Source organism: Trachemys scripta, chromosome 2 (assembly GCF_013100865.1).
Source record: "Trachemys scripta elegans isolate TJP31775 chromosome 2, CAS_Tse_1.0, whole genome shotgun sequence".
In the NCBI taxonomy this organism is placed as follows: domain Eukaryota; kingdom Metazoa; phylum Chordata; order Testudines; family Emydidae; genus Trachemys; species Trachemys scripta.
The window spans coordinates 151,138,408-151,164,906 of record NC_048299.1 but is presented as its reverse complement, the minus strand read 5'-3'; the positions used below and the strand labels follow the sequence as shown (position 1 = coordinate 151,164,906).

Genomic DNA, 26,499 nt, shown 5'->3' with positions numbered 1-26,499 from the left:
CAGGGCATGGTCTAAACTGCTGCCTAGCGGGAACTAAATGCCCAGCGACCTCATATCGCTACTCAGCACAGGCCCCTGCCCCACAAGCTGCACCCCCCCACCTGCTTCCAGTGCTTTGTCTGGGCTGGCTGAGTGACATCCAGCCAGTCACCTCCCCTCCGAACCATGCCTGCATGTGCTTGTGCTCCATACTATGCACTTCCCCTTGGCCTGCCCTGACACCCGGTGCCACGGGGCGAGGGTGACGATCCTCCGTGCACTAGTTCCTACTCCTCCTTAGTGCTGCCCCCTGCAGGGGATATCAGTTCCTCCCTGGAGCTGTGAGCCTGGCCACGTGACTGCCCAATACCCCCATCAGCACCTGCCCCTTCTGCAGTGAGAGAGAGACCCTGGCATGTGCCTGGCTGCAGGGCACCAGGTTGCAGTCTCCTCCAGAACCAACTTGTCCAAAGCCCTGCAATACTGCCGCCTCCTTGCACTGGATAAGATGCCCAGCCTTCAGCAGAGGAGGGGGAAGCTGGGTGATGGGGGGCAGGGTGTTCCCTGTAATGGTGGGGGCCTTTCCCACCCTCAGCTGTCTGTATGGCATTAACTGGTTGCATTATCCAAGGGTCTCCACCCCTCTGGGTCCCTTTTTTAACTCTATGATCTGTGCCTTTTCTCTGTTCATTTTGTGTTAGCTGATCTCCTTTGTCACTACAGTGCCACATTCACTTCTTCCCTGTGCCCCTCACTGGGACTGGGGGTTAGCACTGCATGGGAACAGCCCCAACCAGGCACAGCTGTTGGCATGACGGGGGGGGGGGGGTTGGATGCCCTGCAGTGTTAATCTCCTCCAGGGAGCGGATTAGTAGGAACCTGGCTGGCTGCTTTCCCTGTTCTTAGAGAGAGACTGAGAACCTCCGTGAGCCAAACTTTTCAGGGGATGACAGAAACCTTCCAATAATTGTGTGTGGGTGGGTCATTTAATGACAGGAGCCTGTGTATAGTGAGAAGCAACCAGGCAGGTGGCTGATTGAGGGGAACAGGAGAGTACAGTTCACCACATGTCTTAATATGCAGATATTTTCTGAGCAGTAGCCCTGCAGGGAAATACCCAGCCTGTGGTTAGGACACAGGAGGGGCTACTCCAGGCAGTTAATTTCCCCTTACAAGTGCATTGATTTTAGCCGGAGGATTAGTCCTCTTAAATGCTGGATGAAGGTAGTAAATCTAATCAAGAGGATTTGGGTTCCCAATCCCCATTTATCTGTGTGAGGGCAGCTGTGGGCAGGTCTGATTTCCTGTCTCTCTCAATAATAACAGGTGCCCTCAGTTCTGAAGGGGATTTTCTTCCTTTTACAGGTGTAAAATAATCTGTTTTTCCATGCCCCATCCCTGTTACTCCAACCCCTGCCCTCTGTTGGGAATGTAAACTAGGGGGGTTAGTGTGAACTGGGTTCTTCTCTCTCTAACTCTGCCACTGAACTGCTCTTTAGCAAGTTGTGTCCCCGCTCTGTGCCTCGGTTTCCCAATCTGATAAATCAGTCATATAGGTGCAAAGGACACCATCTAAGGAGGAGTGGGCCTTTAGATCAGACTGTTGTCCCATCAGGTTGGGGATTGGGCATCATAGGGCAGCTTGTACCCCATGCTTTGTGGGAAGACAGCAACTCCACCAGTTAGGTGCCTTTAAGGAGCTGGGCCCATGTGGCTGTAGTACCCTCACTCCTGAGCGGGGCTTTATGCAAACCACCCCCTCTCCGTGTCCATGAGAGATTAGTTCCCTCGGCCGATCCTGGAGAGGGGATGGGGCACCGGAGCTTTCGACAGCTTTATGATAAGTGATTTATTTTCCAGTTCACAAGCCAACAGAAAGGACAGTTGCCGCAGCAAAGCGAGAACTGGCTGGGCAGGACTCTTCCCTCCCGAGCCTAAATCCTAGGGCGTGAGCGGAGATTTTCTTCTCAAACCCCCCTGCTGCTCATCAACACGCCCCCCACCCCATTCACACCCCCTTCTCTCCGCCCCTCCGGCGGGGGGAGCCGTCCTCTGGGAGTGTCCCAGCCCAGACAGACCCCTCCCCGCAGAACACGGCCAGGAGCCTGCCGAGGGGGGCCATCCAGAGCGAGCGCCCGGAGCCTGCCGCACGCACACGGGGCAGAAGCCGGTGTCCGCTCGGAGATGCTGAGGAGGCGGCGGGTCTTCGCCGTGGAGCCGCTCTGGAGCCCAGGTGAGCCCTCCGGGGGTGGCTGTGGGTGTTAGCCGCGGAAGGGAGGGGACGCCCTGGGCTCTCTCCGCTCCCTTTGCGCTCCGGGGCTGGGGCGGGTTCTGCGCCCCCGGGGCTTCCCAGTGCCCTTCCATGCGCGCAGCTGGCTCCGGGGTTCCTGCCGCCGCGGACAGGCGCTGAGACTCCCCTGCCCGCAGCCGAGAGTGGCCCCGGTTCCCCCCCGAGACCTTCTCCTCTCCACGGGGCGCTCTCTTCTTCCCCGCGCCTCGCCTACGCCCAATGCGCCCTGGTAGTAGGAAGTGAGTCTGGTCCGTGGGGTGGGGGGCTCCCTGCGCACTGTTGGGGTTCCTGTTTCCCAGACTTTCCCATGTCACCCCCACGCCAGGCCCTTGTTTCTGGGCGCCTTAGGGAAGGTTCCTGCTCTGGGTGCCTTGATGGGTGCCCCATTTCTGGGGAGCTCCCTGCTCTGTGTGGGGCCTGCAGGCACCCTAGGGCACTCCCTGCTCCTTGCACCCTAATAGGTGTCAGTAGGCTTTGGATTTGTTTGCCATTTGGGCTCTATGCGATCCAGCCCAGGCAAACAAACTGCCCCAAGGCACAATGCTCCACACTGCAGCTCCTCTCTTTGAGGGAAGGGGCGAAGCTAACTTGCTCCGGGATGGGCTTGCCCCTCCCCAGCACAGGGGACTCCTGGGCTGGTGTCCTTCTGCACTGGGGAAGGGGCTTCCAGAACGCCAGTAGGTGCCAGCGCTTTCTGCAGGAGTTCCCTTGGAGGAGGGACGGGGGAAGGGGTGTATTTACAGCACACAAACTGTGCTTCCTTCTGGGGTTCACTCCCTCCTGGGGTGCAGGTTTTTAGAGTCATCCCTGACCATGGCTCCAATCAGTGGTTTAGCCCAGAGCAGATGTGGCTCCACAGAGCTAGGCACACTCATATCTCTACTGTAGTTCGGTTGTTCTCAACCTTTTCCATACCAGAACCCCCTGTTACACAGAAACATGTTTGGGACCCTGCCAGCCAGCCATATAGACAAGGAGCATAGCTGGGGACCTCTGGAGCGGAGAGGGTAACTGCTCTTTGCACTGCTGTTCTTGACACCTGATGTCAAACATGGCCATGTCTCTGTAGTGCAGCCACTATCCAACTTGCTGGTGAAACAGGTTTTCTGAACCAGTTTAGCGGTGTGCTGGTGTGGACCTGACTGAGCAGTGGAGACTCAAACCAACCCGCCTGTGGCTTTGTCTGTCCCACCAGGACTGTCGCCCTCCAGGGGAGATCGCAACACAGTCCTGTGAGGAGTCATAACGCTTGTGCTGCTCTGTAATTCAAAGTCCCAGAACAATTCTAGTGGGGCTCAGTGCTTTTTTGGGGGGGGGTGTCCAGCAGGGGTTTGGAGTCAGGATTCCTGAGTTCTGTTCCTGGCTCTGCCAGTGACTCGCTGTTTGACATGCGGGGTGGGGGCGTCAATGAATCTCCCTTCTGAGCCTAGCTCTGAGTTCAGCCCTGCCCTGTTTCCCCTGGATTATTTTGAACCCTATTCCTTCTTCCAGCCTGAAAAGGGGACTCCTCAGAGGGGTGGGAAAGACACAGCCGTGCAGGGAATGGGGCTAGGATGCAGGAGAGAGTGAGCTGGAAACCATTCACAGTGAGAAGCCAGCAGTGAGTCTCCGAGCTCCCTGCATGGGAGCTATGTACATGCCACACCTGGGGGCGGCTCCAGGCACCAGCGCACCAAGAGCGTGACTGGGGCGGCAAGCCGCGGGGGGCTGTGGGGGCAGCAGTCAGGGAGCCTTAGGCGGCATGCCTGTGGGAGGTACGCCAGTCCTGCAGCTTCGGCAGCAGTTCGGCGGCGGGTACGAAGAATCCGCAGGACCAGTGGACCTCCCACAGTGATGCTGCCGAATCTGCGTTACCAGCAGACCTCCCGCAGGCACGCCGCCGAAAGCTGCCTGACTGCCGTGCTTGGGGCAGCAAAATACATAGAGCCGCCCCTGGCCACACCTATGTCCAGGTGGAGATTTGCCGTGGACAACTGGCTTGGCTACCTGCTGAAGGAGGCTAGCTGGTTTGGAATTGGTGATGGAACAAGGAGGCTTTCAGCTCTGGTTTATGGGATCAAATCCAGCTCAGATCAGTATTAACTGAAAGCCCCAGTTCAGCTACCAGTAGCCACAGGTGTTAGCAAGTTAGCAAACCAAGGCAAAGAACCGAGCAGGCCATGCAGGCGGGCTGAGCTCCCTCTTGGTCAGCACTGAGGTATGTTGGCAGCATGGACATGTGGAGAGGACAGGGAGGAAGCTTACGCATTGGTTACTGATGCTGGGCCTGTCCTGGGAATAAGGAAGTTGGCAGGGCTGCACTAACATGAGCATTAAATACATGTGTAAGAGAGAGAGAAAGGGTGGCAAGAGGCCCCATGTATCTGTTATAATCTGTTCCCTCCTGTCTTTCCTTGTAAAACTAACTTGTGTGTGTACATTCCACCCCACCTTGAAACTGGGGGTGGAGCTAACAGTCCCTGTGGGCTGATGGAAATATTTGGGAATTACTGGAATTTGTATAAAAATGTCCCTGCAAGGTGTGTTTTGGCCATTAATTGCAAAGTTGTTTAAAGGAAATGACGAATGCTGCAGATTTAACTGCTGCCTGTCTAATTGGGCATTAATCTGCTTGCCAGTCCTACATGCATTTGCCTTTTGGTTGCATGTGCTGTTTAGGTATCTGTCTTATTTTGCTTAAAACCAATAGGCTCTTGATAATCTGCAATGTATGGTATGAATGAAATCTTGGTCTTGTGCCATTTCTGTTTTGGTCAGGATACTTCCTGAAGTGTGAGGCAAATGTGGTGTGGTCTAGTGGACCAAGCATGAAACCATGACCTTGGGCAAGTTACTTAACCTTTCTAGTATCTCTCTCTTAGCTCAGCTGACTCACAACACCTTGTGAGGCAATTATTAATGACTGTTCATACATTGCTCTGGCACAGAACCATGCATCTTCAAAGCAAACTATTGTAGTAGCATTGTTTGTGTATGATTAAATGCATAAAGAACTAGCTGAGAAGATGTCCTATAATGGGGTGCAAACAAGAAATTATATGGTTGTGTCAGATAGTCTGTGTGTCCAGGTGTGGCCCTACATCTTGGTCTCCAGACACAAATCCTGTCCTCCCTGCCTGTGAGGATTAAATCAGCCCAATGCAGGGCGCTCAGGAAGGGAGAGATGCCCTCCCATAAGACCAACCCTGCCAGCGAAGATCCTCGTATCTGGGCTCTGCCGGTGACTTGTTCTCTCTCCAGAAGTGATGGAAAAGGGGCTTCCATTGGCTGCCACAGCCCAGGGGTCATGGCATGTGCTTGACCACAGCCAGCTCTTATGTTTCAGACATAGGTGTTGATAAAGCTAGGTATCTAAATCAATGTTTAGGGCTTACCTACATGGGGTGTCTTCCACTTCCAGTATATCTGGAATTAAGCTAATTTGGCATAAGTCTGTCCCATACGTGAAACTAATCCGGAATCGTTAATCTGCTTTAAATTCACACCCTACCTTAGTCCAGTTTAGCTTTTGTGTGTAGACAAGCCGTGAGTGATCTAACCCGCTTTGCTGAGCACTAGCAGCTCTGTCTGAAGTGGGAGCACCGCACTTGTCAGTTCTGGAAGATCTAGCGCAGGGGTCAGCAACTTTTCAGAAGCAGTGTGCCTAGTCTTCATTTATTCTCTCTAATTTAAGGTTTCGCATGCCAGTAATACATTTTAACGTTTTTAGAAGGCCCCTTTCTATAAGTCTATAATATATAATTAAACTATTGTTGTATGTAAAGTAAATAAGGTTTTAAAAAAATTTAAGAAGCTTCATTTAAAATTAAATTAAAATGCAGAGCCCCTCGGACCGGTGGCCAGGACCCAGGCAGTGTGAGGCCATAGGTTGCCTATCCCTGATCTAGCCACTTACTCATGGTCCTAACTGTTGATCTAATTACCTAGCTTTGTAGATGCTCAAGTTTGAAATGTTGGTGTCTGTGTGGTTGTCTTTCCACCTCCTCAGTCCAGATTTAAGATTTGTTCTTAGTTCATAGTAATCTTAAGTAATACTTTTGCTTAAGGAAGGAGCTGAAATAAGGGAATTGGGAGAGCTCTTCTTGCTAAAACAAGGAGAGGTGCATGAAATAAACTGGTGTCCTAGTAGACGCACAGTCGGGAAAGTAACTGAAATACTTTCCTCATGGATTCTAAATGGACAACCTACCCTAAATTTTCAAAGGTTGAGGGACAATCTTCACTCATGGCTATATTTGCTTTCCACAGCCAACTTTCTGTATAACTTTTCATGAGTGATGTACCCAAATGCTTGGCTGCTAATATCTAAACTGTATTCTTAAATTTATTCACCTACATTTGGGTTATTGCTGATTATGCACTATATGTATCTTATGACTTTAAAAACAAACTTTGTATTTGTGGGTAATATAAGCACGACACCCAGATGTACAGATGCTCTTTTCTTAACCTGTGTACTATATCCTTTTTTAACATTAGTTTTAATATTTTAAAATCTGAAATCCATGTGGCTGGTTGGTTGTCCCAAAGCCACTCTTGACCCCTAAACCACCATATTGGCCCATGGGTGGGGTCAGCGGGTGGAAAGGCTTCTTAATGGATAGCTAGACCATCTGGAGGGCTTCCTCCCATGTGGCACCTGGGGGCATGTGCAACTGCCAGCACTTGTGACTCAAAGCCTAGATCCACCTGTCCGGCAGCATGGGAATGAAAGCTTGTCTATCTTGTCTTGGAGGATCTGCTTTCTGGGCCCCTCCCTCCACTTCCTGACACTTTCACACTGTGGGTTTTGGGCACCTGTGGTGGGAGGAGATGTGGGACTGCCATCTCCGAGTGAGTCTTGCTGGTTACACTGGGTGCAATTATGTCCCGTATTGCAAGGTGATGACAGATGCATTCCTGCCTGTGTCTTACGTAGATAAGCAGTTTACCTAGCTATCTCACTGCTGGGCCCTCCCCAGGCAATGCAGCATCCATCCATCAGGGGAACTGAGCCGAGCCCAGCCCAGCTGCACAGATAAGTGACTTTGGCCTCTAATGTTCCCAGGATGCCAGAGATGGGGGAAGGGATGGTGTTGGTTTCTAGAAACATTCCTTGTTGGGGGGGCTCTGGGGCAGGCCCGGGCTCTGGGGATCAGGGAAGGGTAATATTGCCTGCTCTGAAGGTGCATGTGGTGGTGGCGGGAGAGAGGCCAATCCCAAGCCATAGTCTCCCCTAGCAGAGACCTGGCCCTGTGGCTTTATACCATGTGGTGCGTGGGAAACGGCGTCTTGTCTCCCAGCAGAGAGTGGGTGACTTGTATTCTCTGGGCAGTGACTGGAAACTGTGGGTCAGGCCTTCGCCAGAGGAGCTGGCTGCGATGGAGCGCATGCCGTGGTATGGGTTGGGCGTGGCGCTGCGCTGGCCCCAGTGTGACCCCATCGGCCAATGGACACCCCTTTTCCATCCCTGCTGGAGAGAGAACGAGTCACCAGCAGAGCCCAGATTGAGGCACCTTAGTGACTGGGTTGGTCTTATGGGAGGGCATCTCTCCCTTCCTGAGAGCCCTGCGTTGGGCTGACTTATCCTCGCAGGCAGCGAGGACGGGATTTGCCTCCTCATGGAACCCGTTAACGCTGCAGTGGATCGTGCTTTCCGCCTGGCCTCCATGTTGCTGGCAGGTCTGTTCCCTCTGGCTTCCCTGATCAGGCTGGGGTATGTTGTCCCCAGTCCAGAGGTGGGCAAGCTACAGCCTGTGGGATCCTTCTGCCCGGCCCCTGAGCTCTTGACCCAGGAGGCTCGCCCCCAGCCTTTCCCCTGCTGTTCCCCCTCCCCTGCAGCCTCAGCTCACCCCACTGCTGGCGCAATGTTCTGGGCAGCGGGGTTGCGAGCTCCTGGGGCAGCGCAGCTGCAGAGCCCGGCCTGACCCAGTCTCTGTGCTGTGCAGTGGCATGGCTGGCTCCAACCTGGCGGCACAGTGCTCCAGGCAGCGCGGTAAGGGGGCAGGAAGCGGAGGGCGAGGGGGGATGGATAGAGGGCAGGGGAGTTTGGGGGGGTGGTCGGGGGTGGGGAACGGGTTGAATGGGGGCAGGGGTCCTGGAGGGCAGTCTGGAAGGAGGGGGGTTTGGATGGGGCGGATGAGGGACAGTCAGGGGCAGTCAGGGGATTAGGGATGTAACTTTAGCGCCCTCGTGGCCAAGATGGAGTCTGCTCTGCAGGCAGCTCTGGCCAAGAGAAGGTGTGCGCAGGAATGCAGTAGGAGAAATCCCTTCCACCCCAGGGGCGCCTCTTCCAAAACCCCCAGAGTGAACGAACACACACCCACTCACAGGAAAAGTACAGTGGATATAACAAGGGAAATATTTATTTACAGAGGGATGAGAGGAGAAAAACAACAAGGGGATATGTAGGGGGAGCAGTAAAACAGGGCTGCATCCAAGCCAAGGCCCCACAGGCCCAGTGGTAGTGCAGTCTGCAAGGGCAGACACCGAGCAATGTGTCTGCACACAGAGTTCAGAGTCCTGAGCAAAGTTCCAGTGCAGTGGTGAGTCTTGGGTGCTCCTGGTCGTCTTCAGCGCCAGTGAACTTCCCCCAACAAACCCCTCCGGTGCCCTCTTCTGCCGCTCTCTGCAAAGCCACACAGAGCGACCACCTCCCCATTTAACTAGCTAGCAACCTCCCTCCTTGTTCCCAATGCAGAGTCAGAAGCCCCAGTACTCTCAGCCCCATGCAGCTCTGGGCAGCCGTCATACTGGGTCTAGCTCCGGCCTGTCCTTCTCGGGCAAGTCCTCCCTGGCACAGTGCTCTGCCTGGCTCCTGTCCTGGGCTGTCTCCGATCGGCCCTGTTCTTCCCAGGCTTCAGGCAGGTTCTCTCCGCTGCTTCACTTTTCCAGGGCCTGCAGGCTGCCTCTCCCCCTCCTTGGAGCTCCAGCGCTGCCCCCTGGAGTTTCCCTCCTTTTTTCTTACTCTCCCCGTCCCCCTTAGAAAAAAGATTTAAAGGGCCATGCTCTCTAAACCCCAAAGGGGTTACAGGGAGATGGGGTGGTTGGATGGGGCAGGGGTCGGGGGGGAGGAGTCAGAAATGAGAGGGGGGGGTTGGATGGAGCAGTGGGGGGGCAGTCAGGGGTGGGGGTTTTGGGGGCGGTCAGGAGACAGGGAGCGAGGGGGTGGGGGGATGGGGCAGGGGTTCCGGGGGGGGGGGGGTGGCCATCAGGGGACGAGAAGCAGGGAGGGATAGGGGGTGGGGACCGGGCCACGCCTGGCTGTCTGGGGAGGCATAGCCTCCCCTAACTGGCCCTCCATACAATTTCCGAAACCCGATGTGGCCCTCGGGCCAAAAGGTTTGCCCACCCCTGCCCTAGTCAGTATCCCTAATAGCAGTGGGGAGGGTGACTTGTGTGCGCTAGCGGCGAGGGAAGCGTAGAAACAGGGCTCTTAAATTCTAGTGCCTGCAGACAGCACAGCGTGAGGAGTGGGGCAGGGAGAGCTGTGCTGAGCTGAGAAGTTATTCCTCCGTGCAGCAGGGCACTGTGCCCAAATGAAAGCACCAGCTGCTGACAACCCTTGTGCCAGCGCCCTTGCCCAGGCTGGGGGACACTTGACGTGCTCACGGAGTGACGTGGTGAGAGTGGCGTTCAGTGGAACCTGGCTCGCTCAGCGCCGAGGAATGCGGTTTGGGCCTGGTGCCAGGAGGGAGCTGTTTACAAAGCACCTCAGCAATGCGATTCACAAAGGGCCTGGTATCTGGATCGGGCCCCAGGGGATGTTTCCGGGGAGACTTGGGATGCGCTGGGCTGTCGGATGCGTGCTTGGCAACGGGCTGCAAAATGCAGAATGAATCCACCCGTCCGGGTGTAAGAACTTGAGGTCAAAGGATCCCAATTCCTAACCTGGCTGCCAGGGGAGGGCTGGGGTCACAGTGCAGGGAGATAAATGAAGCTTCCAGGGAAATGGTGAGTGACCCTCTCTGAGCTGCCCTTACAGAAACTAGATCAGACCTCTGTGGTCTGTGGCCAGGGGCAGGGCAGGATCCGTCCCTGCTACCCACTCCAATCACAGATGTCCCAAGCACCAGCAGCTCCCATCCCTCTCGGAAAGGGTCCCGCAGCCAGGTGGCTTTGTTGGGGAAAGTGTTCCCTGATAACTCTTGTGCCTCCAGGTCATCTCCCCCAGGTATCTGTAGACAGTTACTGTGTCCTCTACCCCTAATGCACATGCCTCCCAGGGCTTCATGGAGATTGTGCTCTGGCTTGGAGGAGGTGAGGAGTGGGAGGCTGGAAACCCCAGGGACGGGTGGGGGATGGAGGAGGGGGAGCCTTGTGTCTTCACAGTGGACTTTATTATAGGAGCAGACCCTAAAGCTGAGAGCGAGGGGTGGAGGACTCTACCCTTGGTCCAAGCGGTGTGAGTCCAAAGGGGAAGCAGAGGAGCTGGCTCTGGATAACGGTGGGCTGCTCTAGCCCTGAGGCGATGCAATAGGATAGTAATGCTCCGGGCGAGCTGTTCATGGGAAGGGCTGGGGTGATGGTGGAGGTGGACTTTTGTCCCTTAAACGCTTAGCTGAGCCACAGCTTGGGGGTGCGGTGGAGGATTCAGTCTTCCTCATCTCCCTGGGTGTTTCTCTATATCCAGCGGCCCAAAGTTATTCAGGAGAGGGCTGGGACAGGAGGTGCTGTGTGGAAGTGCATCTGCAGAGCTGTGTGGGAGGCCCAGAAATGGACTAGCAGTGGGGGGCTGTCGGAGTATCAGGGGTGCATCAGCAGAGCTGGAACAGGGATCCCAGAGCTGGGAGATGAGGTGTCTCAGTAAAGCCAGGAGGGAAACGCTAGTCTGGAAGAGCAGGGCAGGGCTGTGGGAGTGTGCTGGGCTGGAATAGCTGGGGAGCTGTGGGCCAGGACTGAGGCGCTGGCAAAGCTGCGGGTCAGGATTAGCAGCGTAGGGCGGAGGAGGCTTGCACACAGCTGGCTGACTGGTACGACCCAGAGGAGGGCAGCCCCGAAGCAGAGGGGCCAGAGGAGCCGGACCCTCTCCGGGAGCGGGTTCTGGGTAGAACGATGCTTTCAGTGAGGGCTAGATTGACACACACCTTGTAAAAGAAGGGGAACAGGGGTGGGGGACTGCAGTGGCTGGCCCTTGATGTCCCAAGGACTACAGAGATGCATGTGCTTGTCTTTACCCTTTGCAAAAGCTTCCATGGTGAACTCTTCCCCCCCCCCCCCCCCCCCCGCCCCCCCTCTGCTGGGTTTCTCCCTGAAACTCCCCGCCCGCCTGAATCACCAGGAGCAGCTTTTTCTCCTTGGAATGCGCATGGAGCAATAAGGGATGGGCAGGGAAGAAGGTTGGAGTCAGGGGGAGGGCTTGCCGGCTGGGCAGGTGCCATATTCGAATAGCCACAGGTAAGGAGGAGACAGGGCTGCGGTGCTCTGGAGGAGGGATGGAGCCAGCCTCTCTGACAGTGCATCTCTCTTGCCTCGCAGATGGCGCACGGAAGCCCTGGGAGAGCTGTGTGGTGCTAACCTCAGCCAGCATCTACCGCAAGCTGCAGGAAGCCTCTGGAGAGAGCACGGATCCTGCTCCTGAGCCACAGCGGGGCAGCAGAATGAGCAGCGAGCTGGGCCTGTGGGGCCCGGCCGGGTCGCCGACGGAGCCTGGCCTCCCCCACCAGCTGGGCCTCTTCCCGAAGAGCGGGCGGCTCCTCAAGTCGGAGTCGGAGGACTCCGGAGTGGAGATGGCTGGCAACGAGAACTCACCCTCCACTCCGCTGGGCTCGGAAAGCAGCTTCTCTCTGGACTGTCTTGATGGCTTCCAGCCCTCCACCGCAGACTCTGCTGCCAGCGACCCAGAGGAGGGCTGCCCCGAAGCAGAGGGGCCAGAGGAGCCGGACCCTCTCCGGGAGCAGGTCTACCTCCAGAACCTGTCGGTCAGCAAGAAGCTGGCCCAGGTGATGCAGCGCTCCCGGAAGCTCCACGTGCCCAGCCGCTCTCCCAAGCCGCTCGGCCGGAAGAGCCTGAGCCTGGTGGAACTGGAGCTGTTGGCCTCCTACAGCTCGCAGGGGCTGAGTGGAAAAGTGGGGGCTGCAGAGGGGCACAGCCAAGCCCTCTCTGGCTGCCGGAGCCTAGAGGAACAGAGCACTGAGTCCTGTGGGGAGGAGGCAGAGGTGAGTGCCAGGAACGGGCTTCCTTGTGGGTCAATAAGGGCTGGCCGGGGTGGAGAAGAGGGACGACGCCCCCTCCCCCCCTTCCCAAGACCCGTTGCAACTGGACTGACTTCCAGCAGGTGTGGCTGCCTCTATGGGGCCGATGGGTTAAGAGACGTAGTGGTTCCGCATGGAGCAGGATGCCATAGTGTAAAGGTAGCAGCAGCTGAAACACAGCTCCCGGGGTGATGTGATGTGGTCTGGGCGCAGGCACTGCTACGAGGAAGCCTGTGTGCTCTCCCCTGCATTGGGGAGCAGGGAAGACAGGATGGCCGTCACCCCGCCACCTCTAGCCCATCTTGCCACAGGCAGGGCAGGGCGGTTTCAGATAGGGAAACGCTCCACATTTCCATCCCACGACACAAGCACGTGGAAGTGCCTCTAATTAGATTGTGGTATTGTCATTGCTCCTGTGATGACTAAGCTGGGATGCGCCGAGTGGCGTGGGCAGAAGCTGTGCTGGTTGTAAGTAGAACTGGGCCAATAACTGACTTTCCAGTTTGCCGGCAGTATAAAGAGTCGGAAAAAACGTAAGTTTCGGGTCAAAGGAAAGGTTTGGTTTTGATGTTGAGGTTTTTTATTTTTGAAACAAAATGGAAGGAAATTTCAGGGGGGAAAAAAGGCGTTTTGAATTAAGAGACAAGGAGGGGGAGTTAACATCTTTTATTGGGCCAACTTCTGTTGGTGAGAGAGACAAGTTCTGAGCTCCATAGAGCTCTTCTTCAAGCTTGAAAGCTCCTCTACCTCCCCCACCTTGTCTGTGTCTGTCTGTCTCCTATCCTGGGACCCACGTGGCTACAACACAACAAACAATTTTCAATTGAATCATTTTGACTTGTTTCTCTGGAATGTTGTCCGTCTCCCCATCCGTTGTGTTCCCTGCGGCTGTGATTGCTGTGAGCCATGGGGAAGTACTGTGCAACTGCAGGGGGGCAGTGAGAGGGGATAGGGGTCAATGAGGCCCCCCCATCCTTGGGTTTCGAGGGGCCGGGATACCACTAGGCCGAGCGGACGAGATCCTGTGTTGCCAGACAGAGCAGCGTGCTGCTGGAACTCCTCCCTGCTCTTCTCCCCTTCGCTCTGGGGGGGCAGCTCTCCAGCCCCCTACTAAGGAGATTCCCCAGACAGGAGTAGCGCTGTGCAATGCCTGCCCAGCCTGAGACCCCCTTCCAGCCGCTGAGACTATCCAGCGTCTGGGGCCTTCCAGGGGCTGGGCGTCTGGCATTGGGGGTTGGGACACAAGAAGGCTGGGTAGATACGGAGAGGCCCATTGACTCCCCACAGCCCTTCGGACTCGAAGCATAGGATCTGTGGGGGTCTGCTGGGCTTCCCTGTCTGGGTTGGTCACTGGCCAGAGCTCTGGCCTGTCACCTGGAGACTCTGGAGCTCAGGGCTGCAGGCTGCGTTCCAGGGGTTGGTCCAAGGGCCAGAGGCCAATGGCAGTGGTAGGGTACAGGTGCCATGCGGACAGATAGATGCTGGACCCATTGACCTGAGATGGGATTGCCTGGCTGAGAGGAGCTGTTGGGTGGGGAAAAGGCTGCTGTTCCATGGACTTTGTGCTTCCCATCCTCATAACAGGGGGCTTGTACTCCCAGCTGGCGTGGCAGCAGGCAGGGCACTGCTGTGAGGGAAGTACACAACCTCCCCAGTCAGCTAAGGGGGGGCAGTGACCTGAGGGAACGTAACCTTCATTCGGCCCCAACCCCAATTACACAGTGAAGTGTTTAACCATGCTCTGAACGCAACCTGTCCTCTGCTGCGACGTGTCCGTCCATGGCTCTGTCCCTCCCCGGTGCAGTGCATCTGCCCGCCGCTCCGTGCTGGGAAGCGGGAGGAGGTGTGGGTCTTGGGTGTCTCTGTAGGTCCCGGAGCGATGGAGCTGGCAGAGTCCAGCCACTGCAGCTTTGGCTCCTTGCTTCCTCTTAGAACTGAATAAGGCCTGAGCCCCATCTCCTCTTGGATTGTTCCTGGCATAGATCCGATCCCTCCCCACTCAGAAAAAAACACGAACCTCTCCCCCCCCCCCCCCCCCCCAAAAAAAACCCCCCCCACAAACAACCCACTCTACCTGTGTAAGGAGCAGGATGGAGCCAGCCTGCATCAGGCATAATTGGGATGCCCTAGTTTCATAATCTGGTTTAAACCCCTTAAGCTGCTGCTATCTCTCTAGCTACCTCTCCAGAGCATGTGTGGCTGGGGAAGTGCCAGCAGTCGGGGGCTACGGGGGCTGGATGTGGGGGAGGAGGAAATCTGACTGCGCCCCCAGCCCTCCCCCAGGACTCCTGCAAATCCAGATGTCCGACTAGGTGCTTCGCTCTGCCCTGGCCCACCCCTCAAGGGTGTGTTGTGGCGTGTTCATGGCTAACACAGTGGGAGAGGCCAGAGGCGGCTGCATAAGCTGTTTGCGTTGGTGCTGTTCCTGGGGAGGCCAGTGTGGGATCTGGGAGTCAGGAACTGATGCAGGGGGCATTGCAGTCTGAACACAGCCCCTGTTGGGAGGGTTCTGATCTGTCCTGTCCTGGCCACACCATGGAGATCGTCCCCAGCTGTGTGTTTCTAGTGCACTCCCCATGGGCTGGATCCCCTCCATGGACCTCTCCCCACCCTGCCCCCCAGGTTACTGGATTTGTTTCTGGGCACCTTGACCCCTTGCAAGATGTTGACAAATGGGGGGGAGCAACAAGTGCTGCCCTGGCTGGAGCGACTGAGAGCTGCAGGTCGTGCCCTGTCCCCGACGCTGCCCATGCATGACGCTCTGTGCTGTGTCATCCCCCAGGTGCGGAAAGATCCCTCTTTAACCCTCCCGGGCCAGGGCCTGCGCTACCTGGAGCATGTCTGCCTGATGCTGGAGAAGATTGCCCAACTGCAGCGGGCCAACCTGCAGCTCCAGCAGCAGCAGAAGGTGATGGAGAGCCGGCTGTGGGGCCAGCAGGCTGAGAACGTAAGGCTGGCCGTGCGGAGGGCACAGGGGAATGAGCGTGGCTAGGAACCAGGGTGGGAGGGCAGTGGCTAGGTCTTACCATTCCTTAAGGGAGGATGCAGCTGCTTGTCCAGCTGTATCCCTCAGAAGGGGGCGTTGAACACCTTGTAGTTGTGTGATCCTCTTGGAGGAAGGTGAGGTGTGTGTGTGTGGGGGGTCCTCTGTCCCCTTAGAACTCCAGCCATGGTGGGGCTTTCTCAGATACTTTTTAGGAGCTGGGGGGAGAAGGAGGGGGAAGGTGGGTCTTCCCTGGGCTCTGGGATTCCTTTCGCCATGAGGGTGGGGACTGGGAATGACTAGGAGTCTCCCCTCTACCCCCACCCCCATCCCTGCAGCTGCTTGTTTCACTCCATGCATCCTCTCTGCCTGGCAGGTGGTGCCCTCTGAGGAGAGGCCATGCAGAGCCCCAGAAGAGCAGGGGCTGTCCCAGCCAGAGCCTGAGAACAGGGCGGAGGTGGAAATGCAGGAGGAGGATTTGCCTCTGGACTCTTGGAGGCCCCACCACTTCAGGGCACGCTCAGCCTCAGACACCGGGATGCTCCAGGACCTGACCAGGAGCTCAGGTGAGTGAGCCCGGCTTGAGTAGCAGCCCCAAGGCCCAATCCCTTCCCATGCATGTCCTGGTGGTTAGGACCTCCCGACTTGTGCCGGGGGGGGGGGGGGGGGGGGGCCCCCCCCCCCCCCGGCACCTCTGAAATTAATGAGACCCATGCTGTGCAAATTGAATGTCCTTGCTGGGGTGGCTCATTCCTTGGGGAGGGGAACAGGGCTGCTGCTAAGGATTTCTCCACCCTCCCATGAATATGGGATTCCCCCCCCCCGGCTTCCGATCTGGCAGCAGCTCCCTGGGCTTCCCCACTGGCTAGCTTTCTCCCGCGCTGGCCTGGGGAGAGTGAGATCCCAGACCAGGAAGTCTATCTCCCATCCCCCCTGGCAAATGCCAAGCACAGGGTCTCTGGCATTTAAAAAGGCCTGGGCTCTGAAATTAAACTTGGTGAATGATGACTGAGGCTTTTCCCAGGTGGGTGTGCAAAGCAGGGAGTACTGACCCCAGGCCCTGGCCATGTGGTGCTGGCCTTAGTGCTAGATGGCCTGGGTTCTCTCCGGGGGGCTGCATCTGGGCTGGTCGCTTTAACACAGCAGATAATGGTGCTGATGCTGTCTCTTCCCTGCAGAGAATGAGCCAGTCTGCTCCAGGAAGCCGGCAACGCACTGCGTCAGCTCACCCACCCTGCTGGATCAGCCGGACTGGGGAGCCCATACCCTACCGCCAAACATGAGACCTAGGGTAGGTTTCATGCCCTGCAGAGCAGGGACGGGGGGAGGGAGAAAACAAGGATCCCCTAAGAATTCCATGTGACTCATCCTGATGCTGAGAAGACCCTGTATGTGCATCTAGTTCTGGTGCCCTTCCTTGCCTGGGCTGGGCCAGCACTTACCCAGTGTGTCTAACTCTTATTGCCAGAAGCTGGGAATGGGCGACGGGGGATGGATCACTTGATTACCTGTTCTGTTCATTCCCTCTGGGGCACCTGGCATTGGCCACTGTCGGAAGACAGGATACTGGACTAGATGGACCTTTGGTCTGACCCAGTCTGGCCGTTCTTATGTTCTGTCTCTCCCGGTGCCGCTTGCTAAGCTGTTCCCCAAACTAGAGTAGCGCTGTGCAATGCCTGCCCAGCCTGAGACCCACCCCACTTCCAGCAGCTGCAGGGGAAGTGGCTTTTTGGAAATGCTTCCTGACAGCCAACAGCTGAGACTCTTGTTTATCTCTTCCCCATCGCTCTACCCCGGGGAGGGGTTTGGGGTTCCTCTGCCCCTCCCAGAAGGAAAGCCCTTCTTTCTGCCCTGTCCATGTCTCCTGAGGGAGAGTTATCCCTGAGCACTGGGACTGGGTGTTCGGGTGCCAGGGCTCTGGCTCGCCCCTACGTGGCAGGAGAAGCCGCTGCCCTCACTCCCGCCTTCCTTCACCGCTGCCGTCTCTCTCCCTCTCAGAACGACCGCTCGCACTGGGGGAAAGTCAAAGTGCTGATCAACAGGATCACCAGGAAATCCATCCGGGCCAGCGAGCCGTCCCTGTTCGGGGAGTCTGCCGTCGACAGCAGACAGTGTAGGTAAGGCTGCCCCAGCCTAGAGACTGAACAGAGAAGAAAAGGAAGCTCCTTGTGAATAGACTGCTGGGAAAGCCCTGCAGACCTTCACCCCAGCTTGGGTACGGCCGGGGCAAAGGCAGGGCAGGCTCCTTCCTGTGCCACTCAGCCATGCTGGAGGGAGCCCAAGAGGGGGGTCAGTCTCCATGGCCCACTTGATCCTTGGCCTCTCTGCTGAGGAGGCCAACAAGGGTCCCAGGTTGTCCTGTCTGTGATGCAGATTCCAAGGTCAGAAGGGACCATTCCGATACCAGTCTGGCCTCCGGCCTAGCGAAGGTCAAAGAAGGTTCCCAGAATAATCCCTAGAGCAGATCTTAAATCAATCTTGATTGGAAAAGTCAATGCTGAAGAATCCACCATGGCCCTTGGTTAGTTGTTCCAATGGTTAATTACCTTCAAGGTTAAAAACATACCCCTGATTTCCAGTCGGAATTTGTCTAGCTACAACTTCCAGCCACTGAATTGTGTTAGACCGGGGTAGGCAACCTATGGCACGCGTGGCGAAGGCAGCACGCGAGCTGATTTTCAGTGGCACTCACACTGCCCGGGTCCTGGCCACCGGTCCGGGGGGCTCTGCATTTTAATTTAATTTTAAATGAAGCTTCTTAAACATTTTAAAAACTTTCTTTACTTTACATACAACAATAGTTTAGTTATATATTATAGACTTATAGAAAGAGGCCTTCTAAAAACGTTAAAATGTATGACTGGCACGTGAAACCTTAAATTAGAGTGAATAAATGAAGACTCGGCACACTGCTTCTGAAAGGTTGCTGACCCCTGTGTTAGACCTTCCTCTGCTCGATGTCAAAAGTATTCAATATTTGTTCCCCCCTGTTGATACTTAGACTGGGATCAAGTCACTTCTTCACCTGCTCTTTGTTAAGCTAGATACATGGCAGTCCCCGAGTCTGAGGCTAGAAGGCAGGCTTTCTCATCTTTTAGTGGGTCTCGTCTCATCTCTGCACCCTCTTCAATTTACCACAACATCCTTCTTGTGGGCGGCTGGCCCCTAGAACTTGTTTCACCCTGGCCACCAAGCCATCAGCAGGTGGGAGATCCCTCCTTGGTCACCACCACCCCAGGACCTAGGGACGGGAGGTAACATTTGCCATTCCCCCGCAGCCAGCCATTTCCCCCCAGGAGCACCCCCTCCTGAGAGGCCTGTATATGCTGCCTCTCCCTCCGGCTGCCTAAGAATGAAACCCTGTACTGGGCAGGTGCCAGGCACTGGGACCCTGGGAGCAACGGCCTGGCAGAAGGAGCAATGCATGAGCTGTTTGAGGTCCGGGGAGCCTGGGGGTGATCCGAGTCAAGGGGAAAAAGGCAGCTGAAGCCACTGCCCCCTAGTGGTGCAGTTGGAGAAGTGCCTCCCAAACCATCTGCCTTGGGTAGGGCAATGCAGCTGTCTCTCTGCAATGGGGACTGAAAGGACTGGCTGAGGGAGAACCGAAGGGGACAGCTGTTTCTCCCTGCCCCGTGCCTCTTCTGGCTTGTGATAGGGTGGCAATGGATGGCTGGGATCCACAGGGCTGTGGGTGTAATTTGCTGGCTGATCTGGGATTTGACAGGGGAGCACGTTGCCCCGGCACTGGTATATGGTGTCCCCCGCCTGACGTTTTCCACCCCCTGCTCTTCCCTTGCAGTCTGGAGGCTTCACGGGAGAAACAATGCTCCCATCCCAGGAGGAACTTCCTGCCAGCACTGGGGGTGAAGAAACACCGCTCGAAAACCCTCTCTGTGCGCTGAGCGCCCTGAGGCTGCGGGAGCCTCTTGGAGACATGAAGGATTTAAAGCTGCTGAGCCTTCCCTGCCATGAGCGGGGGAGCAGCACACACGCTCCACGAAGGGTCCCCTTCACCCCACTGCCCCTTCGATGCTGGTTTGGATTGCCCAGTCTCGCCTGCTTCGATGACGTTGACGGGATTTCTGGCCCTTCCTTGGAAAAAGGAGGCAGCGAGGAGTGGGTGTTGCTCTGTCATCTGTTCCTGTGGAGCTGTGGCATTGAAGCCAAGCAGCTGTGGATCAAGCCTGCTTAGACATATGAACGCTGGGGTGCACTCTCTCCCTGCTAACCCCTCGCGGTGGGCATGCATAGGAGGCACGTTCCTCCATTGAGGCAAGTCCTCAAGGAACCTGGTTTAGACCCAGCAGTCTCTGGTGTCTGTTTCCATCCACTCTCCCCGTCCTCCACACACCTTTGCCCAGCATCTCCCCCTGGGTATGTCTGTCTTCAGACATGGTTCTGAAATCTTGCTACTTCCTTGCTTGCAGTGTGTTGCTGCAGAAGCTAGGAGGCGCTCTCACTGCTAGCTGACTCTCTCCCACCACCTTCCTCCTCCTGTGACTGCAGGCAGCTCCAAGGCTGCTCTTGGTATCAGGGTCTCAATGGTGGGTAACAAGGAGCATTGACCACTGGGCCGTTCTCCTGCGGACCTTAACTGAACAATGGGGCTGACCTGTGTGCCACCGAAAGTCTCCCTCCCTCCTAAGGGGATGTCTATCCACGCTCCCATTCTGTTCAGACCCCTGCCTAGGCTGAGATTCCAGCTCTGGGGGTCTCTGCACAGCAGTGAGAAATCCCCGGCATTGTCAAATGTGAACTAACTCATCTGACCGCTTAGTCCACCACTACTAGCCCCTGGTCGTTTTGTAAATGTGCCAGTGTATTTGTATGTAACGTATTTATATGGCCTCATGGAGAGAGGTGCTTATGGAGGCTGCTGGATTCTTAGACACTTAAAAAAATAAATTACCACTTAGTTTTGCATCCTGATCTGTAAAGCGAGAAATGGGGGCATCCTTCTCGCTGGGGGGAGGGATAGCTCAGTGGTTTGAGCATTGGCCTGCTAAACCCAGGGTTGTGAGTTCAATCCTTGAGGGGGCCATTTAGGGATCTAGGGCAAAAATCTGTCTGGGGATTGATCCTGCTTTGAGCAGGGGGTTGGACTAGATGACCTCCTGAGGTCCCTTCCAACCCTGAGATTCTCATGCTATTGGGTGGTAGGTTGGCCAATGGGGAGTCTGTGCATGCAGGGCCTTTTTGTGTGATAGGACTCATGAGTGTGCGTGCTGTCCTGGCAGCTTGATGGTATCCGTCTACCATGCAGGAGTCCCAGGATCCTCGCCTCTCATGCGCTGGCCTGTCAATATTGGGGAGATAACAGCTTGGCCTAAGAAACCAGTGCAGCATGAAGTGCCATGTGCCGCTACTCCAGCTGAGCCAGCCCCTCTGCTAGGGCAAGGGGTGAATTGGTCACCCAGTGTCAGCCTCATGAAGGCTTTGTGACCTAGCCATACTCTCTGGCCGCAGAGGAGTCTGCGTGGGAGCGGCACTGGGGACAAATCAGAGGTGTAGCACGTAGGGAGTGTAACACGTAATGGAAAGGTAACCCTCTCCCCACCAGAGGAGGTGAGCTAAAGATCCAGGCTGCATGGAGGACATTAATCAGGAATCTCTTCAGAGGTGATGACTAATGCATGGAGCAGAACTGCACAGGAATCAAGAGAAGATGCAATTGTGACTGTGCTCTTAATGCTGACGTCTTCCAGGATCCAAGGATGTTGGGTACCTGGAGTAGGGTCAGCCCCAGCACTGCCTCCTGTCCTGTATATTCCTGCTGTTGCTTCTGTCTCCTACCCACTCCCCATTGGCATCACTGATACCTGTAACTTCTTAGCATTTATAGAGCACTTACCAGCACTTTTCAGACGTAAAATCGGCCATGATGGGTCAGACCAAAGGTCTATCTAGCCCAGAATCCTGTCTTCCGACAGTGGCCAGTGCCAGGTTCTTCAGAGGGAATGATCAGAACAGGTCATCATCAAGTGATCCATCCCATCACCCATTCCCAGCTTCTGGCAAACAGAGGCTAGGGACACCATCACTACCCATCCTGGCTAATAGCCATTGATGGATCTATCCTCCATGAACTTATCTAGTTATTTTTTTAACCCTGTTATAGTCTTGGCCTTCACAACATCCTCTGGCAAGGAGTTCCACAGGTTGACTGTGTGTTTGTGTGAAAAAATATTTTTTGTTTGTTTTAAACCTGCTGCCTATATTTCATTTGGTGACCCCTAGTTCTTGTGTTAGGAGGAGTAAGTAACACTTATTTACTTTTTCCACACCAGTCATGATTTTATAGACTTCAATCATATCTCCCCTTAGCCGTCTCTTTTCCAAGCTGAAAAGTCCCAGTCTTATTAATCTCTCCTCATACAGAAGCTGTTCCATACCCCTAATCATTTTTATTGCCCTTTTCTGAAGCTTTTCCAAGTCCAATATATCTTTTTTTGAGATGGGACAACCACATCTGCACAGAGTATTCAAGATGTGTGCGTACTATGAATTTATATAGAGGCAATATGATATTTTCTGTCTTATCTATCCCTTTCTTAATGATTCCCAACATTCTGTTCACTTTTTTGACTGCCGCTGCACATTGAGTGGATGTTTTCAGAGAACTATCCACAATGACTCCAAGATTTTTCTTGAGTAGCAGCAGCTAATTTAGACCCCAGCATTTTATATGTAGAGTTGGGATCAGTATATGTATAGTGAATGATGAAGCCTCCTGACCCACAGACCTGTACAGAAGTAACTATAGCTGAGAGGCAGAGTAGAGAAGTGATAGAATAGAGAGGGAGAAAATGGAATTTGGTTCTTGTGCTCACATGATATATATCTACAGCAGATGCTTGTGTGTGTGGACAGACCTACTATCTAAGGAGCGTGTTGAGCTGTATAGACAGGGCAGAGACGAGGGGTTATAACCCTCTTCTGGCCCTAGGAAAGATCACAGCTTCCTCAAGTGCAGGGATCTGTAAGGTAGCTGAGCCAAGCTATGTGTGGGAAATTAACAAATCCTGTTCTCTCAGCATGAGTCCAGGGGAGTTGTGGCAGGGAGAGTGGGGAGGAAGGTTCTCCAAGGACAAGGGGTGGAGCTGAGAAGAGACCTATCCTTGCTGCAGTTGTGCCAAGGTTGGGCCATGCGCTCTCATGGTTGTTGAGGCTGGCCTGTTGAGGCTGGCCTGTGACTCTTTTGAAGAGCACTAAAGTTGAATTTGAGCCCTGTGTAAAAGCAGCTATTTTTCTCCCCTGTTTTTCAATAATCAATACTATACAGTTGTGAAAACTGTGCCTACCCTCTGCTCTGACAGGCTTGTCTAGGGCTTGTATCTGCATTAAAGCTTAGCTGCCACTTCCAAAGTGGGCTAGGCCTACATCTGTAAGGAGCCGGAGCAGAGCCTGGCTAGCATGTGCTGCATTTGGATAGAAGTGGAGCTATTCTCACAGTTCTGCTTCCTACTGAGAAATTGGGCTAGGGGCAAAGGGGAGAACCTATCCTGAATGAAAGTGGGGAAGCTTTTAAATTTAGCCACACGATGGCAGTAACGTCTCCATTATAATCCTCCATGCAGCTCCCTGGAGTAGATTTCTGTTCGAGATGCACTCCATTTATTGCTCAACCTCCTGCATGGTTAAATGTTTATCTGTGTACATGGGGAAAGGATTTGGGACGAATTAAATACTTGCTTAAAATAAGGCATAAATAATTTCAATTAACAGGTTGCATATGGTCTTAGTGTGATTATGATGTAGGGGTAATGGCTATTCGTAGCAGCTCACCTGTTATCCCTTCCTGGGCAGGGAGTAATTCACAGGTGCTGTGATTGTTAAAGCTGACTTGGGCTAAGAGACATAATGGGTCAGTTTTGTGGGGTGGATAGCGGTAGGATCCATCTGCCAGAGCTAAGGGAAAGATTTAAGTTGGGCCAGGGCCAGGCCAGCCTTCGAGAGTCCAAGGAGCGAATTCCCAAAGGGCTTACTGGCCTCTAGAATTAGATCTACAGTAAAACCTTTGTGAGAGACCACCTATCACGAGTGCCTATGGGTAGAGGCCATGGACCATCACTGCTATCTGGTGTGCAAGCTTTTGAAGAGAGGTGACCGCTTTTGGTAACTCCCATGAGTGGTTGCTCTAGGCGGAGAAATGGGCTGTGTCCTACCCCTGGCTTACTGCTGGAAATTACTTTGGCTGGAGTTCATCAGCGGTGTTCACCCTCCTCCCTCTCTAAGCACAAGGGGTACACGGTGGCTTGTCCCAGTAGCTGGAGGGGTGATGCTACGGCCGTGTCCTTCCTCCCAGCTCCAGCCTGGGCTAGAGTAGCAGCCACTCTGTTCCTCCAAGTCCTGGGAGCATTGGGCGGCTTAACACTAGTGAGGGAAATGCCCCTTCCAACAGCAGCTTCTGTCCACTGAAGTGTGCAGGCATTGGGGGCACGGGGGCCTTAACACTGCACCCCCACCTTTACTCATCCCCCACCGCTATAACAGGGAGAGCGGTAAAGAGCTATTGCATCACCAGCACTCACAAGTTTTCTTTAGCTGAAAGAGGTCACAGGACTTTGCAAAAAGAGAGAAGTGCCTGGTTTTCCCCTCAAAAGGATAATTACTAAAGGCAAAGTGGTGATATATTTTGTGAGGGAGGCTGTGGAAAATTCAGTCCTCTACCCACTCTGTTCCTTGGCGTTGAACATTTAATAACTTTCAGGAGAGAGAGGAGGAAGTGGAGAAGAGGTGGGGGCAGGGCCTTGGGAAAGGGAATGGAATCGGGGCATACCCCCTCTAGCCCCCTGCTGTGAACTGCTCAGGGCAGGGGGCTGGGAGCACCCCCACAACCCAAGCCCTGACCCCTGCACCCACCTCACAAACTCCGAGCCCCTTGCCCTGACCCCTGCACACCCCCACCCCATGTCCTGACTCCTGCACCCCCCCACATCCCAACCCTCACCCTGAGCACCAAATGGGAGCTCCTGCACCCTCCCCCCCCCACATACCCACCTGCACCCCTCACACCGAATGGGAGCTGCCCCAGGTAGGTGCTCCACACCCCAACCTCCTGCCCCAACCCTGAGCCCTCTCCCTCATTCTAGCTCCTGGTCAGACCCCAACCCCCAGCCAGCTCCTGCACCCTATCTCCCTCCTAGACCCTGTACCCCCACCCTCAGCTCGGTGCAGAGAGAGGCAAAGAGAATGGGCTAGAACCAGGGAGAAGGTAGGTACCCACTCTGTGGGCAGGGGTGAGGGGGGGATCCTGTTTACCCTCTCTCCAGCCCTGCTGTGCTTGTAGTTTACTCCCGGACCCTCCCTTGCTCCAACGACCAACCCTAGCTCCCGCCCCGCTGTATTTTTGCCCCCAGCCCCTGCCTTGCTCCAGTTAGCAGGGACTAATCCTCCCCCCATGCTCCTCTCACCCCTGGCCCCTCCCTTGCTCCAGCTGGGAACCAATCCTTCCCCCCACACACACCATGCCCAGCTGTCAGGGTGGATAAAAATCAATGACTCAAAAAAAATCAGATTTTTTTAAATTTAAATCCAATCTAAAGATATATCTTAATTAAAACTATTATATCATGGAATAGGGATTATAAATTCTGATTCTATAGTATGAGACTATATTCATGTAATGTTTTAAGAAAAGTTTTGTAAATGAGTTCTAATAGTTCAGGGCTTGTTATGCAGACAAAACTACACAGGATCATTTCAGGGGGCAAGGCAAAGATGCCACATTTATTATGATAACTATTTGATCTATAACCACTAGCTAATATCTTAATACTTATATATATACACACACACACATATTAGATGTTCTGCAGCTTCTGTATAGTTACCAGTTCTGAATATAGCTTGAGTTCGCGGCTTGGGATTGTAGCTTGTGGCGGCTAAGTGGCCAGGAAAGCCGGGCAAAAGGGCTGGGTCTGCCCTCCCATGTTGGCAGCAGAACGTTACCCTTCCAAGTCTTCCATCTCACCCATCCTTTTTGTAGGCTTTAGTTTGAATCCAGAGTCTATAGGTCTTGCTGCTGCCTCTGGGTTTGGTGTGATTGATTACCCGTCGATTGCAGACATGATTTTCAGCCTGGTTTGATCTTCCTTCTATTGCACCTTTTTTCTTTTCTTCTTAGGGTGGACTCTTCTTACTTTGTTAGAGTTCTTGTCTGCATCTTCAGCTGTTGGTGTTTGAACTCTGTTTCATCAGGACAGGCTGGTGCTGGAGGTTGATTCCATCATCCATACATACCTCATTCACACATCTCATCTAAACTAATAAGCTTAGAGCAGAGTTTTGCAAAAATGAAGGTTGCAGCAAGCTTTTACAAAATGGAGTAAGTGTTGTAAAATGGAGTTTGAATTACAATATGGCAAACAGTGAACAGAAGTAGGCAAGTGTAATGAATGGCAAACAATGAACAGAAGTTACAATATTGAAACAGTGCAAGTCTCAGTGATTTAAGCAGGAATTGGATTGACAGTGAAACTTACAAGGGCAACTGGCTGAACAGCTATGGCTCTTAACAAGCATTTTAATTGTCAATTAGCCAGTTATTGGGGTAACCAGTTTTATGAATGAATGTTGTTTAATTCATAAAACTTTACTTATGAAGTTACATTAATAAAGTGAACAATTAAAACAATTTCATTAATCAGTTCTACAGGCTTAGGGACCCAATCTTATGGGGTTCTACAGACTTCTGTATAGATTATTCAGGTTAATTGTTCTATCTACCCCATGGGACTCAGTGCTCAGTCTAGAAGATACCATCAAAGATGCTTAGTTTTGCAGTTCTCAAACTGTGGATTTGTGTCCACGTGAGGTAACATGCTTGTTAACAGCAAACATGTTTTTAAATAAATAAATGTATAGAGGTGAGAAATAACAGATCTCAACTCTACTGTCCCTCTGCAAATTTGTGTACACAGGGTCAACCCCTTACCTCTCTTTAAAAGTGGAAAGTTTCAAAAAGTTCAATGAATAGAAGATTGTTGTGGGCAGAATAGATCTGGACATAAATGAGAAACCTGGAGATAAATGTGAGAAGTGAGAAACTTATGTTTTTTTGTTAAAATATTATG

General features: G+C 54.0%; 1 protein-coding gene across 3 annotated transcripts; it reads left to right on the top strand.

The window, feature by feature from the left end:
• Positions 1-1,857: 1,857 nt before the first annotated feature.
• On the top strand, positions 1,858-20,443 carry C2H8orf58 (chromosome 2 C8orf58 homolog). 3 transcript variants are annotated; one of them, XM_034761876.1, is made up of 7 exons: positions 1,858-2,212; positions 11,726-12,405; positions 15,224-15,349; positions 15,801-15,990; positions 16,603-16,715; positions 17,423-17,541; positions 19,224-20,443. In XM_034761876.1, exons 1-7 carry the CDS (start codon positions 2,164-2,166, stop codon positions 19,324-19,326), a joined length of 1,380 nt encoding a protein of 459 aa, XP_034617767.1. In that variant the 5' UTR covers positions 1,858-2,163; the 3' UTR covers positions 19,327-20,443. The 3 variants fall into 3 exon arrangements, with proteins under 3 accessions (XP_034617767.1, XP_034617766.1, XP_034617765.1); XM_034761875.1 differs by having other exon boundaries at positions 15,224-15,388; positions 17,423-17,537; XM_034761874.1 differs by having other exon boundaries at positions 1,859-2,212; positions 15,224-15,388.
• The last annotated feature ends 6,056 nt before the right edge of the window (positions 20,444-26,499 follow it).

Bases quoted from the DNA above. Each gene is read 5' to 3' on its own strand.
- C2H8orf58 (XM_034761874.1), top strand. From the start codon at position 2,164: ATGCTGAGGAGGCGGCGGGTCTTCGCCGTGGAGCCGCTCTGGAGCCCA. The intron at 15,991-16,602 runs GTGAGTGAGCCC...TCTTCCCTGCAG, and splicing joins GGACCTGACCAGGAGCTCAG to AGAATGAGCCAGTCTGCTCC. The intron at 17,542-19,223 runs GTAAGGCTGCCC...CTTCCCTTGCAG, and splicing joins GTCGACAGCAGACAGTGTAG to TCTGGAGGCTTCACGGGAGA.